At 46.1% G+C, this 16,101-nt stretch overlaps 1 protein-coding gene across 1 annotated transcript; it reads right to left on the minus strand.

Annotated features, from left to right (window-relative positions):
* Window positions 1–1,230: 1,230 nt before the first annotated feature.
* Window positions 1,231–15,540, minus strand: LOC132993680 (tandem C2 domains nuclear protein). The gene is made up of 12 exons (XM_061063649.1): window positions 15,380–15,540; window positions 14,238–14,323; window positions 13,952–14,155; window positions 12,411–12,581; window positions 11,278–11,357; window positions 9,729–9,807; window positions 8,333–8,433; window positions 7,610–7,726; window positions 6,614–6,805; window positions 2,837–2,951; window positions 2,547–2,746; window positions 1,231–1,965 (listed from the first exon to the last, which is right to left on the minus strand). The coding sequence occupies exons 2-12, from the start codon at window positions 14,296–14,298 to the stop codon at window positions 1,855–1,857; spliced, it is 1,431 nt and encodes a 476-aa protein (XP_060919632.1). The 5' UTR covers window positions 14,299–14,323; window positions 15,380–15,540; the 3' UTR covers window positions 1,231–1,854.
* Window positions 15,541–16,101: the final 561 nt, after the last annotated feature.

Genomic DNA, 16,101 nt, shown 5'->3' on the forward strand with positions numbered 1-16,101 from the left:
ACTGTGTCTGCAGAGACTCTGTCCTCTGACTGGATTTTACTGTTCTGATTTGTTCTGGTTGACTCGGGACGTTTGTGGGCGGAGCTGGTGTGTTTCCTCCAGCCAATGACAGCGCAGCAGGTGAGTTTAGGAGTGGATACAATTCAGTGATTGGACGCCATTCAAAGCGGTGAATATGACGGACGTGGACGTAGCAGCAAAGAAGAGAAAATATAATGAGAGTGAGGAGAAACACCAAGTGGATAAAGCTCGTTCTAAAACCAGGGTGAACCTTGTGTTGTCTTTTACCCGTGGACGTGGAGTTGATCTACTTCCTGTTGGACAGGAAGGTGACAAACACCGGCGGTTAGCTTGTGCTAGCGTGTGTTAGCTTGCAGTGAAGGAACAAGCAGGAGGGGCCATGTTTGAATGTTTTGTTATCAAACTGTGACTGATGTTTCTTCTGACTCCGCCTTTAAGGCTTCCATACTTTTCCTTTCATAGTGAAAGGTTGAGCTGCAGCTTGAAGGAAATTGTTTTCACTTGTCCTGAAACGACAAATGTCCCTTTCTCCAATCACTCCACAAATGGAGTAGAGGGATGAGATTAAGATTGCCTCGTCCACAACAGAAGTGACAATAAATTGCTTTTTTAATAAAAGGGTGAACGTGAAATAACAGGATGTCAGGAGAGGAAGCATGTTAGCAGCTCCTCTCTCTGTTTGCTTTGAGATTTCCCAATCAGTGACCTCGGCGATAAAAAGTGACACGGTGACGCAGACGTTTATGGGTGTTGACCTATTTTACACGCCGTGCAAACTGTGTGTATAACATGTGTGATGTGAACGCTGACGGCCTGTTTTCCTTCCACGTGGCGCCTTAGAGGAGCTCAGTTTGTTTCCCTCTTCCCTCCCGTCCATCCGGCACACAAACAAAACTTGACATTTTCCAGACAACACCTATTTTTTATTCAGGAATCTTTCAACATGAAAACGTTAAACACAGAAAAATAATTAAAGTGCTTCACTATCAAAAAGGTTACAGGCAGAAATCCTCATGAAATCCTACAGAGATAAATAAAGGTGACCATCTTATTCAACGTTTAGAAGAACATAAAAAAAGAAGATCAAAACCAACACAGAACTTATTTAACCCTTGACCTGTCCCTCTGTGCTTAAAGGTGCAATATGTAGAATGTTACACTAAAATATCTAAATTTATTAAAAATTGACTTAAATATGTTAAAAAAATGTTTGCTGAGAACTTAAACTACCTCAAATATTTCCAACAGTTATCAAAGTCAGAGAAATCCTTCATTTTAGAGTTGCTACAGCCTGTGAAGGTCGCCATGACAACAACATGTTTCTCGTTACCGTGGAAACACCGGGTGCTGCTCCAGAGACCGCTGCACCTACTGGTCAAGCTGAACAGAGCTGACCCCCCCCCCCCCCCCCAAGGGAAAGGAAAGTTTGAACGTTTTGAGCCTAATGTAATGTTGGTTTTCACCTTTTTGGGGGGAGGCAACAAATATTTAACAACGCCATCTTTACCTGTTCTGTTTGGTAGACTAGCATGAAGTCTAGTGGTCACTTTAGCTACTTCTAAGCGTGGCGAGAAGCGATGATATATACAAGGCATGTGGCTTAAAAAAAAAAGTCTCATAAAAAAAAAGTCTTATATACATCTAAATGGTTAACAGCTGAGTTTCTGTCCACTAAGCGTCCACAAAAAAAAAAAAAAACTCCAGCACCTACGCTTTGTTCGAAACCCCTTTTTACACCTGCACACCTGAACCCTCTGTGGGAATCTGGTCCAGAATGCCGTTCAGAGGTCGTTCAGTAGTTTACAGTCCTGGTTCCTGGGGGGTAGCGGAGATTCAGGCGGCGCTCAGCCCGTGCCACGCAGACACGACTTTCTCCGGGTGAGCGATCATGTCCTTCCACTGCTCCACTGCTTCAGGGACCGGGCTGTCCAATCCCAGCTGGATCTGACACAAACATTGAGAGGGCAATAATTACTTCTATACTTAACAAGCCGATGGTCAAAGCTCATGACCACACACAGGGTCCGAAATGAACACCCGCCAAGCGCCAAATGCGGGTAGATTTTCCGTTTGGCGCGTACTTTGTTTACTAATTTAAACTACTGCCTACAAATAATACATTTAAAAAATAATAAAGGCCAGCAAATATATTTTTTTACAATTTCTCAATTTCCTGGTCTGATGAAATGATCGAATCTGTGACTTAAATCTGTTATTGATTAAACAGGACATAATGCCTTCTCAGTTAAATGTACAGTAACAGATGGGTATAATTTGTTATTTTGGCCGGTGAGTCAAAAAGTTAATTTCGGACCCTGACCACAGGTGAAGGTAGGGACGACGATCGAGCAGTAAATCTGAAGCTTTGACTTCAGCTTCCTCTTCACCTCAACAGGTCGGTTCAATGTCCACATCACTGCAGACGCTGAACCAACCCGCCTCCTGTCGATCTCACGCTCCATCTTACCCTCCCTCATGAACCAGACCCAGAACTCCTTCCAACCCAGGTGTTGTAAAAACCTCACCTGTCCGAGGCACTGCTTCCTCCTGACCGAGCTGCGGCTGTAGAGTTTGACTGACAGCGAGCAGTCGTGGTCGACGGCAGCCAGGAGGAAGTGGAAAGTCTCCGCCCACTGACACTGACCCTTCGAGGCCTTGATCACTCGAGTCTTCTTCTTCATCACCACCCGCCCGAGCTGGTGCATCTCCGCTTTGACAAAGAACGCTTCAGAGGGGGGAGGAGTCACAGTTACTATGGTTACTCACATATACACGGTTTACATCAAAGTTCTATTTGCAGAGGTATGTACTGTACCTTGTGTGAGCGGAGTGGAGGATGCTGGGAGGTTTTGAGCGGCGAGGACTTGGAGCTGGATGCGCCCGTTTACCGGCTGAAAGCAGGTGGTGAGATTGAGCTCGGCGTGGCACACCTGAAAGAGAACGGTTAATTTAGTTCTCTTTTTATGGCACATTGTGGATCACAAACAATCAGGTTTTTAAATAAAACGGCGACCTCGTCGAGAACTGTCTAATTTTATTCTGTGATTTAAAAAGGGAAATATAAACAAGTGTTTTAGTCAAGACCACACTAACCGAGACCAGGACATACCCCAGACCAGAGGGCTCCAAGACCGAGACAAGACCAAGACCAAGACCAAGGCAGGTCGAGACCGAGTCAAGACCAAGACCAAGGCAGGGCGAGACCGAGTCAAGACCAAAGCCAAGGCAGGGCGAGACCGAGTCAAGACCAAGACCAAGGCAGGGCGAGACCGAGTCAAGACCAAAGCCAAGGCAGGGCGAGACCGAGTCAAGACCAAGACCAAGGCAGGGCGAGACCGAGTCAAGACCAAAGCCAAGGCAGGGCGAGACCGAGTCAAGACCAAGACCAAGGCAGGGCGAGACCGAGTCAAGACCAAGACCAAGGCAGGGCGAGACCGAGTCAAGACCAAAGCCAAGGCAGGGCGAGACCGAGTCAAGACCAAGACCAAGGCAGGGCGAGACCGAGTCAAGACCAAGACCAAGGCAGGGCGAGACCGAGTCAAGACCAAAGCCAAGGCAGGGCGAGACCGAGTCAAGACCAAGACCAAGGCAGGGCGAGACCGAGTCAAGACCAAAGCCAAGGCAGGGCGAGACCGAGTCAAGACCAAGACCAAGGCAGGGCGAGACCGAGTCAAGACCAAAGCCAAGGCAGGACGAGACCGAGTCAAGACCAAAGCCAAGGCAGGGCGAGACCGAGTCAAGATCAAGACCAAGGCAGGGCGAGACCAAGACCAAGACCAAGACCAAGACCAAGACCAAGGCAGGGCGAGACCGAGTCAAGACCAAGACCAAGGCAGGGCGAGACCGAGTCAAGACCAAGACCAAGGCAGGGCGAGACCGAGTCAAGACCAAGACCAAGGCAGGGCGAGACCGAGTCAAGACCAAGACCAAGGCAGGTCGAGACCGAGTCAAGACCAAGACCAAGGCAGGGCGAGACCAAGACCAAGACCAAGACCAAGGCAGGGCGAGACCGAGTCAAGACCAAGACCAAGGCAGGTCGAGACCGAGTCAAGACCAAGACCAAGGCAGGGTGAGACCGAGTCAAGACCAAGACCAAGGCAGGGTGAGACCGAGTCAAGACCAAGACCAAGGCAGGGCGAGACCGAGTCAAGACCAAGACCAAGGCAGGTCGAGACCGAGTCAAGACCAAGACCAAGGCAGGTCGAGACCGAGTCAAGATCAAAACCAAGGCAGGGCGAGACCAAGACCAAGACCAAGACCAAGACCAAGGCAGGGCGAGACCGAGTCAAGGTCAAGACCAAGACCAAGACCAAGACCAAGACCAAGACCAAGACCAAGACCAAGGCAGGGTGAGACCGAGTCAAGACCAAGACCAAGGCAGGTCGAGACCGAGTCAAGACCAAGACCAAGGCAGGTCGAGACCGAGTCAAGACCAAGACCAAGACCAAGACCAAGACCAAGACCAAGGCAGGGCGAGACCGAGTCAAGATCAAAACCAAGGCAGGGCGAGACCAAGACCAAGACCAAGACCAAGACCAAGGCAGGGCGAGACCGAGTCAAGACCAAGACCAAGGCAGGGCGAGACCGAGTCAAGACCAAGACCAAGGCAGGGCGAGACCGAGTCAAGACCAAGACCAAGGCAGGGCGAGACCGAGTCAAGACCAAGACCAAGGCAGGTCGAGACCGAGTCAAGACCAAGACCAAGGCAGGGCGAGACCAAGACCAAGACCAAGACCAAGGCAGGGCGAGACCGAGTCAAGACCAAGACCAAGGCAGGTCGAGACCGAGTCAAGACCAAGACCAAGGCAGGGTGAGACCGAGTCAAGACCAAGACCAAGGCAGGGTGAGACCGAGTCAAGACCAAGACCAAGGCAGGGCGAGACCGAGTCAAGACCAAGACCAAGGCAGGTCGAGACCGAGTCAAGACCAAGACCAAGGCAGGTCGAGACCGAGTCAAGATCAAAACCAAGGCAGGGCGAGACCAAGACCAAGACCAAGACCAAGACCAAGGCAGGGCGAGACCGAGTCAAGGTCAAGACCAAGACCAAGACCAAGACCAAGACCAAGACCAAGACCAAGACCAAGGCAGGGTGAGACCGAGTCAAGACCAAGACCAAGGCAGGTCGAGACCGAGTCAAGACCAAGACCAAGGCAGGTCGAGACCGAGTCAAGACCAAGACCAAGACCAAGACCAAGACCAAGACCAAGGCAGGGCGAGACCGAGTCAAGATCAAAACCAAGGCAGGGCGAGACCAAGACCAAGACCAAGACCAAGACCAAGGCAGGGCGAGACCGAGTCAAGACCAAGACCAAGACCAAGACCAAGACCATATATATCACAGATATATCTCAGTGAGACCGTAACCAGGGGATAAAAATCTAAAAGAATTGAAGTTATATCTTCTTGTAGAAAGAAACGTTTTCCTTCTAATCTCAGTGATGACGTGGGAACAGAGCCGATCAGAGGTGGTCTTAACCAGTCTTGATTTAAAATCTGGAGTCCGCCCAGTCTGAGACCGGGAAAAGACCGTGTAAAACCGCTTTAGATTCTGAGACGAGGCCGAGACCTTTTAGACCGATTTGAAGAACTACAACATAAGTATACGTATGAAAAAGCGTCTACCACCAGATGGTTAAAAAACCTCTCGCTGACTGAAGTCGTCCCCTCAGAGAACATAACGATGACTCGCTGTGTGATGATGTGCAGAAACACTTTTCACTTTCTGTGGCCAGACATCCATCGATTATCATCCAATCCGCGCTCCGCTGTTTGAAACAGTTCGACCTACTTTCCAGGATGAGAAGAATCAGCGCTCTGGTTCCTCCAATAAAAAGCCTGCTTCATAACTTCCCTCCATGATGAATCCTCGCTCTCTTTTCACTCTGATTATGTAACAGTGTTCACCCTGCCTCTGTGTCAATATCAGGGTCCTCTGCACCTTTAAGAAAAAGCTAAAGACCCAGCTCTTTCATGAATACCTACTAACTTAATGATGATGGTCTCCATATTATTGATGATGATGATGGTAATGACGATGGTTTTTGTTTGATAACGACGACTTATAAGATGGTTTCTATACTGATTAGAGCTCTCAAGAACTGCCCTCAATGTTGTGCTTTGCCTCTGGTCACTTCCTGTCAGCACCTGTGTGTCCAATCAGACTCAAAGCTGATCGTTTGCTCTTACTGACATTCTTCCCTTTCTTCTAGATCCTTGCTTGTGTTGTTCTTACTCTCTGATGTACGTCGCTTTGGATAAAAGAGTCTGATAAGAGAATTGTAGAATATCGTCCCGTGAGGGGCCAAGAGTTCTGTTATTGCCTGTGTGCTATAATTCATCACAGAGGCAGTTTTATGAGGTACACACAGTGCTGTGTTCTTATTTACTGTGCACATATGAGATGGTGATAAAAGACGGCAGCAAACAGAGGAAGGCGTCTGAGATATTCCCACAAAGTTTCCTCCTTTTCAGATTGGACTAAAAGACTCGTCAAAGCTTCTGTTCTGGTTCTTTTTTTAAATCTGAACTTGTTAAAGTGGTCCGATTGTGTTTTAAGGTTTAGAGCATGAAGGATGACATCTGAGCACTCACAGAGGATTTGGAGCGAGGGCTGAGGTCGAGCCAGTGCTCGGTCTCCTGAGCGCCGAGCTGTCGCAGAGAGAAGACGCACTCGGCCACCGTGCGCTTCTTGTTGCCGTGCATCTGCAGTCGCAGCACCAGAGCGCTGCAACGCAACTGCTGGAGACGCAACGCAAACACGAAGGTCTCCATGAAGGACACGTCCTGCAGAGCAGAAGGAGAAGGTGTTAACATTCAGGAATAAAAATTAAAAAACATCTGACACAAGCGATGGAACTTTTGCGAACACTCATACGACCTAGAACATCAATTTAAAGGTCACTTCTCCATGTTCCTCTAACTCTAACATGTGTCTCTAGTCCGTCTACAAACCCCCCAATGATGAGAAAAGTCCATCCTCTGCGTCTTCTGTCTGCTCCACTTTTCAGAAAATGTGTGCTCAAACAGGCCGTTTGGAGATTTTCCCTTCATGACATCACAAAGGGCAGTAGCCCCTCCCCCAGGTGAGTGACACTCCCACAGCTAGGTGTTTGTTCTGTCCTCTGAGTCTGCCTTCTCACCGTAAACAATAGGACATGGAGCGAGAAAGACCGAGTACACCCAAGCACCTTCCAGAGAGGGGGCGTGGTCAGACACAGCTCATTTACATATTTAAAGGTACAGACACAGAAACAGCCTGTTCTGAGCGTGGGACAACAGAAACCTTAAATTGGGGGAAAAGTTCTTAAAAGCTCTTCACTGCATGACTGCACAGAGTATGTGTGCCAAAGAGCTCTCTCTCTCCTCCCTGAGTGCAAACTGTTCTCAGGTGTGCAACAGGTAGAGGGAGGAGGGAGAATCAGGGAGAGAGAGAGAGAGAAGGGCAAACAAAAGAGAGGAAGGAAAATGAAGAACAACCTTCATCTGTTCACTTTTTCGAAGTCGACCTTTAAACTGTATCTGACTCTCAGGGTGAATTGTGGATCTTTTTTTTTTTTTGTCGGATGTGATGCGTGTACTCGGCGTTACCTGACTGTAGTCCTTGACGGAGCTCTTGAACTGAATGGGTTTGGGGACGGTGATGATCCCTTTGAATCCAATCTTCTGATGTTCTGCTCCGTCAGGAGGAAGGTTGAGCTCTGAACACTGAAGATAAACCAAATGAAAATGGAAAAGAAAGTGTGTGGTGAGGTCAGGCGAACCTTTTTATCATTTCTTGAAAGGAAACAAGGTGTTGAACAAACTGCTTATGAAAGAAAAGGAAAATCATAACAAAATCCAAGAGTCCAAAACCCTCTCTATATCCATCGTGTGTGCAGGTTGTGAAAATGTTCATCACTTCAACTGACTGTCAGTTTTACTGGATGAAGCCTGAGTGACGTCACCCATCTGTGATTCTGCTCCCTTGCTTTCCTTTTTCTACATTTCCACAGGGTGCATGCTGGGAAATATTCTAAACAGGAATCTATTTGTAGTCTTGAAAAAAGAGACGATACAATAAAATCATTTCTGAGTCCGTACAGTCAGAGTGTGGAAGGCACCGACATCAAGAACAATAGTTGAATGTTCAGTAAAGGCGCGGTCGCTGTTTCTCTTCGAACGATGAAACATAAAGACGCTTCTGTTCCTCAGAAACAACAACAACCTTTACCTGCAGAGCTCTCAGAGTCTCCAACAGAGGGTCCTTTGAGGAGCGCTGCAGGGGAGCACAATGGAGCTCTCTGTGTTTCTCCTCTCAGCATGTAACCTTACCTGGACCAGAGTGATCCACACCTGCTCCAGAGTCTCCTGGTAGCTCAGCTGGATGCACACCTTCCCCAGCTCGCGCTCGTCCCACGACAGGGGGATGGAGTCTGTGACGGTTCAGCAGGAAAGTCAAGAAGTCATCACATTGTGTGTAATGTCTGGATGTAGATATCATCGTATACTGTAGTTACAGGTAATTATAAATCAGTTTAAATTAAATATTAATGTGTTGGCACTCTTTTTACCCAGTTACTTAAGATTTTCAGATTCTGATTCAGATGACTTTAATAATCCCAGAACGTTTTCATAGTTCTAGGAACTTTCTGGACCCTCCCCCCTTTTTAAATTGATTCCACACTGCAGGAACTTTGAAATATTTAAGTTCCTATAGGAACCTTTTGAGCTCCTGCTTCAGAGTACATACTCTCCCAAGTACCATGGGGGACTTCGAGTGACGTAAGTGCACGGTGATTGGTCGAATCCAAGAGGCCAATCACGGACGACCATTCGCCCTTTTTAAATCCCACTGTAAACGTTTGCGGACAACAGTCTGTAAAAGCTCTTAAAATCATTAAAACATGAACAAATGGAGCGATAACAAAGTCCATTTTGATTCCACACCACATGAACTTTGAACTATTTTAGTTCCTAGAAACCGGTTTAGAGGAACCTTCACGGCCTGACGCCGACCATCGGACCGTGTCGTCCCCTCAACCACCGCCGTCCTCATTCATGCACGGCCTGCTCTGACCTCCACCTCAGCGGGGAGGAAGTGTGGACAACAGGAACGAGAGGAATACAAAGGAGAAATCCTTCCTGCATATTATCCCATCTGTTCTTTTGTAAAGTATCTCGAGGTAACACTTGTTATGAATTGGCGCTTTACAAATAATGATTGATTTTATTTCCTGCTTCAGCGTACAGGAGGTTCTCTCCCTGCAGCCTGAATGCAAACAGAGAAAAGTCCACATGGTGTGTAGATCTCTGGGAACTCCCTGGTGGAAAGTTTCTCTTCAAAAAGTCCCCAGAACTGTTTGATCCAAAAACACCTTCTTTTTAAATGTATATAGGAGAGGAAAAGTCTGAATAAAAGTGAATAAAAAAGGGACTCTGTTGATGGCAGTGCAGGATGTGATGAAAGTCTGAGACTCATTGCTGCCGTTAGAAAAAGAAAATGGACAAAACTGCTTCTCTGGATAATACGATAATGATTGAGAAAGATTTAAACTCTCAAGAGGAGGAGTGTAGCGAAAACATCTGGATGTTTTTAATGTGATGAAGGATTCTGCAGATCTTTATTTATGACTGTGTAACAAACAGAGGACAGTGAACAGAGGGTCACTGAAACAGAGAGTTCACAAAGTGAAGGAGTCTGAAGATGGAGATATGGATGTTCATTTACCTAAGCTGCTCTCGATGGAGCCGAACCGTGGGGAGGACGTGCTGCTGAGGACGCTGGAGAGCGAGTCACAGTGCTGCAGCTGAAGATAACAGAAAAAAAGTGACGTCAGAATCAGAACAGCAGGAAATATTCACTATTTTATTATTTTATGTTTTTCCCTCTGAGGACGATAAATGTCTGATCGAGATGTCATAGCACGATATCCATGAGCTGTGTCAGATAAAAGTTGTGTCCTTAAATCTTTGAACACGTCTCGTCTCCACTGTCACGCTAACTGTGTTTACTGTCAGGTCTACTGCCAAGGCGCTGCGCCTTTCATGGAATAATTATCGTTGACTGTTTGCTCATAACGTTGGCAAGACAAACATTTAACTTATTAAACTTTATTCTGACTGCGTGTTGCTCTGGATATTTAAAACATTAACTGAAGAAAAAAGGGATAAGAAAACGATCACTGTTTGTTGAGAAAATCAGACATTTTGATTTTTTACATTTCTCAATTTAAAGTGACAATATGTAGGGATTCGACTGGGTGCACGTTGGTGCCCACTAAAGGCCTCTGAGTGCAATTACACTGTCGTAAAACACTCTGCTGTCATGGCTCCCCCTCACAGACAGCGTGCATTTGTTGACAAGCAACACGTCCACTGACATGGTTCAGTTATTTTACTGGATTTTCAGAAACATGACGACCAGCACAAACAGCCCGCCGTACAGACGGCTGTAAGCAGACATAACTCGGGTTAGACGACTTTCTGCAGCCGGTAAAGCTGCTAAACATGAGACAGTGACTCTTATCTTCCTGATGTATTTGTGGATGATTTTTGACAAACATTTTGCTGTTCAGATTTGTTATTTGTTTCTTGTGTCTGATTATGTATTTGAATGCTCGTTGTCCGTGTGAAACTCTGTTAATGTTTTGCTGCCTGTCTCGGCCAGGACACTCTTGAAAAAGAGATTTTTAATCTCAATGAGTTTCTTTCCTGGTTAAATAAAGGTTAAATAAAAAAAATTTAAAAATTAAAAATCTGTCAGCGTCCTCTTGCTCGTACCCTCAGTCATTGTTTCAGGCAGGACAGAGATGAGCTAACCGGCTAGTAGCTAAAAGTCGTACACAGTTCTCCTGCAGCCAAACTCATCAAGTCATCATGTCTGTATTTCATTTTTCCCCCCGTGCAGCGTTTGTGATTCTCCCTGTTTCTGCGTTTCGTCACCTTTGCGCCTCCATAAACTGTATTTCTAACATTCTATTTTATACAAACTTGCACAAATGTCTGGATATTTTTTGGGATAAATTAAAGGTAAGGAGCTTTTTGTTATCTTTAAAACAGAGTTCATGTGAAAGGTGTCGTTGAGGATCAGCTCGGGCCGCACATCTACATCCTCATGCTGTTCCTCTTTTACTTTCCCTCTTTCAACTAAACACGACTCTGTGAAGCTCGTCTGCAGAGTCCCCCTCGGTGGAAACTGACAGACTATATTTAGTCTGAGTTGACCCCGGGCTGAGAACATGTTGTGTGAACGCAGATAAGATAAAGAGCCGTCTCACCTGCATGTGAGTCTGAGAGCTGGAGAGGTCGAGCATGGAGCTGCTCAGACGCTGGTCACCGCTCGGCCTCAGATTCCAACCTGGGAGGAAAAACAAGTTTTACATTAGGAAGGGGATTTGTGATTTTTGCAATCCGTGAGCACAGTTTGTAAATCTGTGTGCATGGTTTGTAAATCTGTGTGAATGGTTTTGATTGATCTGATTGGATCACCTTTATTGCCCCCGAGGGGTCATTTCACAGACAGAGACATAAACACATGTGTTTAAAACAGCGGAGTTAAGAGACTCAAAGACCATCAGTCTGTAGGATAAATGTGCCTACAGTTTATTTGGAAACTCACCTGCTGATGGGACAAAGGACCTCTGATTATAATCTGTGGGTATGGATTTTAAATTAGAAACAGTGAGCACTGATTTCATCTTAGCTGAGCCTTGCAGGTTTCTCGAGTACTTTGAGGTTCAGTCATGGAAAGTGATTTTAAAAAAGCGCTAAGGCACTCTGACTTTAAACTAAAAAATAGTTTTTATTTTCACAGCATTGTAAAACTTCAAGGTCTACATGCCGAGAAAATAAAACATTTTAATGGTTTAAAAAGTAAGTGATTAACTATTTTAGAGACATCTCTCTTGAACAAATATAACCGGTATTGTAAACAAAATGTAAACTTACAGTTTTTGTGAAATTGTTGACTTGAATTATTTTTATTTTATTTTTTATCTGTTTATTTGTTTTAGTTTTATTTATTGAGCTGTGTCTATAGGTTTTATTTTGTGTGCATATGTGTGTATGGGTGTATATATATATATGTGTGTGTACATGCATATCATAATTTCATTCAGTAATTTAATTTTGTCTTTGTTTCAAATTTGATGTATATTTTTCTTCATCAAGGCAACAGCGATCTGTAAATAGTTTGTATGTTTGATGATGCTGTCTGGGGTTTCTGTCATTAAAGCTCGTGTGTTTAAGCATCTTATGTCAAATTTCAATAAAAAGTATTGTGACGACTGACTGCATTCCTCTAACCTAAACTTCTCTGAGTCCAGGATGCGCTCCTTTTTGAGTTCTTTATTAGTTTGATTTTCATCCTGAAAACGAGCTCAGGGGAGTTGGTTCTGCCGTGTTTTGCTACCTGGACTTTGAGGACTGGAGCTTCTGTTCTTCAACGTGTCTCTGCGGCTCGAGCCGGGGGACATGTACTCGACCATCTGACCCCGGTGGAAGCTGGACTCGGGGCTGTAGTTGAAGACACTGGAGCCAAGCAGCTCGGCCTTCCTCTCTGCGTACGTGCAGCGTGCTGAGCCTGCAGACAGACAGCAGGGCACAAAGTCAACGTGGGGGGGGTTCATCTCCTCCGTGAGTAACCACGGCCACGAGCTGTTCAGGAGCAGGACATCCTGGTTCTCTTCTTCTTAGTGATCAAAGCTGGATTCACCCCTCAGTGACTTCTGAGCTGCTTTTAATTGAACCTGGAAGCAGATGAGCTGTGGTTGTTTCTGGGTGGAGTTAAATGTGCCACCTCAACACCCCCAGAGTCCTATCTTCACTTTGTTTACATCGCCCGGACGGCCGGCTGACTCCTCCCCTCGTGTATAAAAGTTGTTTAATTGAGGGACTAGAGAAAAGAAGAATAACATACTGTACTCACTGCTTAACTGTGTTTCTAGATCACGCTCATTTCAGGTAAATTTACATGCAGTGTGAAGATACGAGCAGAATAAAGATCACTAGCATTAGCATGCTAACACAACAATGCAGCGCGAGTTGTTTTGGTTTCATGCTGGAGCTCAAGGGCGACATCTGCTGGATCAAAACATCACATATAAAGCCTTTAAACTCAGAGCACACACAAACTGCACTTCCTTTGGGAGTCTAGTGTCTATCTGCTGTCCTGTCTCTCAAATAAAGACCCAGAAACAAACCTGAGACCCTCGGAGTCCAGCCGGCTGTGGAGACAAAATGTCGAGTATGATTTAGTGAAATGAAATAATGAGTTGTGTGTTCAGATGATGAAGAGGCCCGGCGTTATTTACCAACCCAGCCTTTAAACCAACACAGACATCTAAGACGGGTTTGAACAATGCTGCTCACCGCGCTCTGATGTGGGGGGGGGGGGGGGGGGCTCATGTTACACAGAAAAATCAGGACCCCTCTCACCCCCTTAACCCTGCTCACAGAGGACCCCTCTCACCCCCTTAATCCTGCTCACAGAGGACCCCTCTCACCCCCTTAATCCTGCTCACAGAGGACCCCTCTCACCCCCTTAATCCTGCTCACAGAGGACCCCTCTCACCCCCTTAACCCTGATCACAGAGGACCCCTCTCACCCCCTTAACCCTGATCACAGAGGACCCCTCTCACCCCCTTAACCCTGCTCACAGAGGACCCCTCTCACCCCCTTAGCCCTGCTCACAGAGGACCCCTCTCACCCCCTTAACCCTGCTCACAGAGGACCCCTCTCACCCCCTTAGCCCTGCTCACAGAGGACCCCTCTCACCCCCTACACCCTTAGGGGCCTTAAGGAGATTAAAATATATCTGACTGTTTGGAAAATATCCTAAATGTGAGATTTCTTCTGAGGGAGTTGTTGGTGGGTCCTAGTTGAGGATCACTTCCCTAACTGAAACAACGGGTCAACAGTCAGCTGATGATGTATTTCAGTACACTACGTACTCTGAGGTCCTGACTGAAGGTTGGGGAAGCGGGCGCCTTGGGGTTGGACGTACGAGGCCTTAAAGGTCGGCAGGACGAACGGCACCTCTTTGCCATCGGGGGGCAGCTTGGACAGGAGGTAATCCTCAGTGACCCCCATCCTCCCTCCATCCGGCTCCCAGCCTGACGCTGCGTCTTTGTGAGGAGGAATCCTCAGTGTGATGACTAGAAGACACAAGAGGTCACACCGTCAGAGGAAAAACAACACGTCTGAAACAAAGCGGGCGTGCAGGACGTCAGGGGTCACCTTGGGTCTCCAGCTCGCTCTGCTTGGTGAAGGTCTTGCAGCAGTCTTTGAGGCAGTCCATGGTTACAGCCGCAAATATGTCCTCGCTGAAAGAGTGAGTGGAAGTTAAAGTTTACACAGTAAACAGTGACACAACCAGGGCCGGACCAAACCTGTCAGTGTGACCTAATCGAGGGTTAATGACGCCCAAAACACAGAGATGGTGTCGCACGCACACATCTGTGAAATTCTTTGATAAATATTTGTTGAGTTATTTATTTGTTTTTTTATTTTTGTGCCTTTAATGGAGAGATAGGACAGTGGATAGAGTCATAAATCAGGGAGAGAGAGAGAGAGAGGGGAATGACATGCGGGAAGGGAGCCACAGGCTGGATTCGAACCCGGTTATACGGTTATAACTGGTTATACACAAGATGCTAAGCAGGGCGACGACAGTGAGCGCTGTCAGATGGAGCCCCATTAGGGGGGTTTCCTATGTCATTGCAAAATTTGCACATTTTGAGCTACTTCTACAATTCACTCTGCAGACTCTTTTATCCAAAGCGACGTACATCAGAGAGTAAGAACAACACAAGCAAGGATCTAGCTACTTTTGGGTTTAAAGTTTGTCAGCCTCTGTATGTCATTAAAGCAAAACCTCACTCTAGTGCAAAATACATTTTAAAATCCATAAAAATATCAACGCCCCTTTTTAGAAATGTTCTTTGATAGATTTAAATGTTTCTTATCGTTTTTTTCTCTGCTGCGATCAGAACAATCCGGATTCTTTCGATCAAAGTTTAAAGGACACAAAGTGGAGGTTAAATCCAGTTACAAACAAGGATTGAATCACTTGACTTTATCTGATTACATAATCCTTTCTTTGCTTTTTGAACAACCCGATGTCAACATTGAATCCTGTTTGATAGCTTTAATCCTGCTGGATTACTTTAGAACAGCCAGACCCCCCTGGTGGTGACTCTGTGCACAACACTCTGCTGCAAAAAATGTATTCATCACCTCAAAAACAACCTGAGGTCAAGAGACACAGAACTTTAAAACATGTGTTCTGCTTTGTGCTGCATGAAGAGTTGAAGTTGTTGTTATGTTGATAAATATATAAAACAGTCATGATATTAAAACCATCAGAAGTAGAGACTTACCCCTCTGATGTTTCCACTGAATGAGGAGAAACTTTCAGCAGTGCAGCTCCTTCTCATGGGCGAGTGGAGAGAAAATGCAGCTCAGGTTTCTGGAGTGCTCCAGGTTGGTTTGTCTCTCCCCCTCTCTCTCTCTCTCCCCCTCTCTCTCTCTCTCTCTCCACCCTCCCTCTGTGATTCCCGGACTGACGGTGTCTCAGCTTCCTTCCCTGAACAGCGCTGAGAGCATCACTTTCTCTTTTGATTTCACTCGTTTTCCCCACTTATCACTTTTATCATTTTATTTCCCCCCTCTCACTTTTTGTCTACACACCGTCTGTGCCTCTTTATCTTTGTACACACTGAGCCAACACACAGATCCTGTACGTCTCTGTTTACTGAGCATGCTCACTGGCAGCTTCACAACCTCAAGTGAAGACAGTTTTGGTTTTTATGAGCGCTATCCTCCTTTTGGAACACCCAAAGTTGTATTCATGGTCATAGAAGTTATGGAACTCTGAAATGAGCTATTATCCATCATTTTTCATTTAAAAATAAGAAATCTTAACCTGAGAGTGCCTTACATGCTGTTTGAATTCAACCCTGTTTTTATTTTGAAATAAAGTAAGGACCTTCTGGTAGATCGATGGTTTTGACGGCAGAGACAGCTCACATCCCTCGAAAACCGACATGCCACAAACAACATCGGAATGCCGGCGCACCAAGTTTCAGCGGCATGCCAGTTT

This window comes from Labrus mixtus, chromosome 18 (assembly GCF_963584025.1).
Source record: "Labrus mixtus chromosome 18, fLabMix1.1, whole genome shotgun sequence".
NCBI lineage: Eukaryota > Metazoa > Chordata > Actinopteri > Labriformes > Labridae > Labrus > Labrus mixtus.

What these genes read in the sequence shown, in the direction of transcription:
- LOC132993680 (XM_061063649.1), bottom strand. Translation starts at nt 14,298, where the DNA reads ATGGACTGCCTCAAAGACTGCTGCAAGACCTTCACCAAGCAGAGCGAG. An exon ending in CCGTCAAGGACTACAGTCAG is followed by an intron (nt 6,806 to 7,609) that starts GTAACGCCGAGT and finishes TCTGCTCTGCAG; the next exon opens with GACGTGTCCTTCATGGAGAC. An exon ending in GCCCTCGCTCCAAATCCTCT is followed by an intron (nt 2,952 to 6,613) that starts GTGAGTGCTCAG and finishes GTTCTCTTTCAG; the next exon opens with GTGTGCCACGCCGAGCTCAA.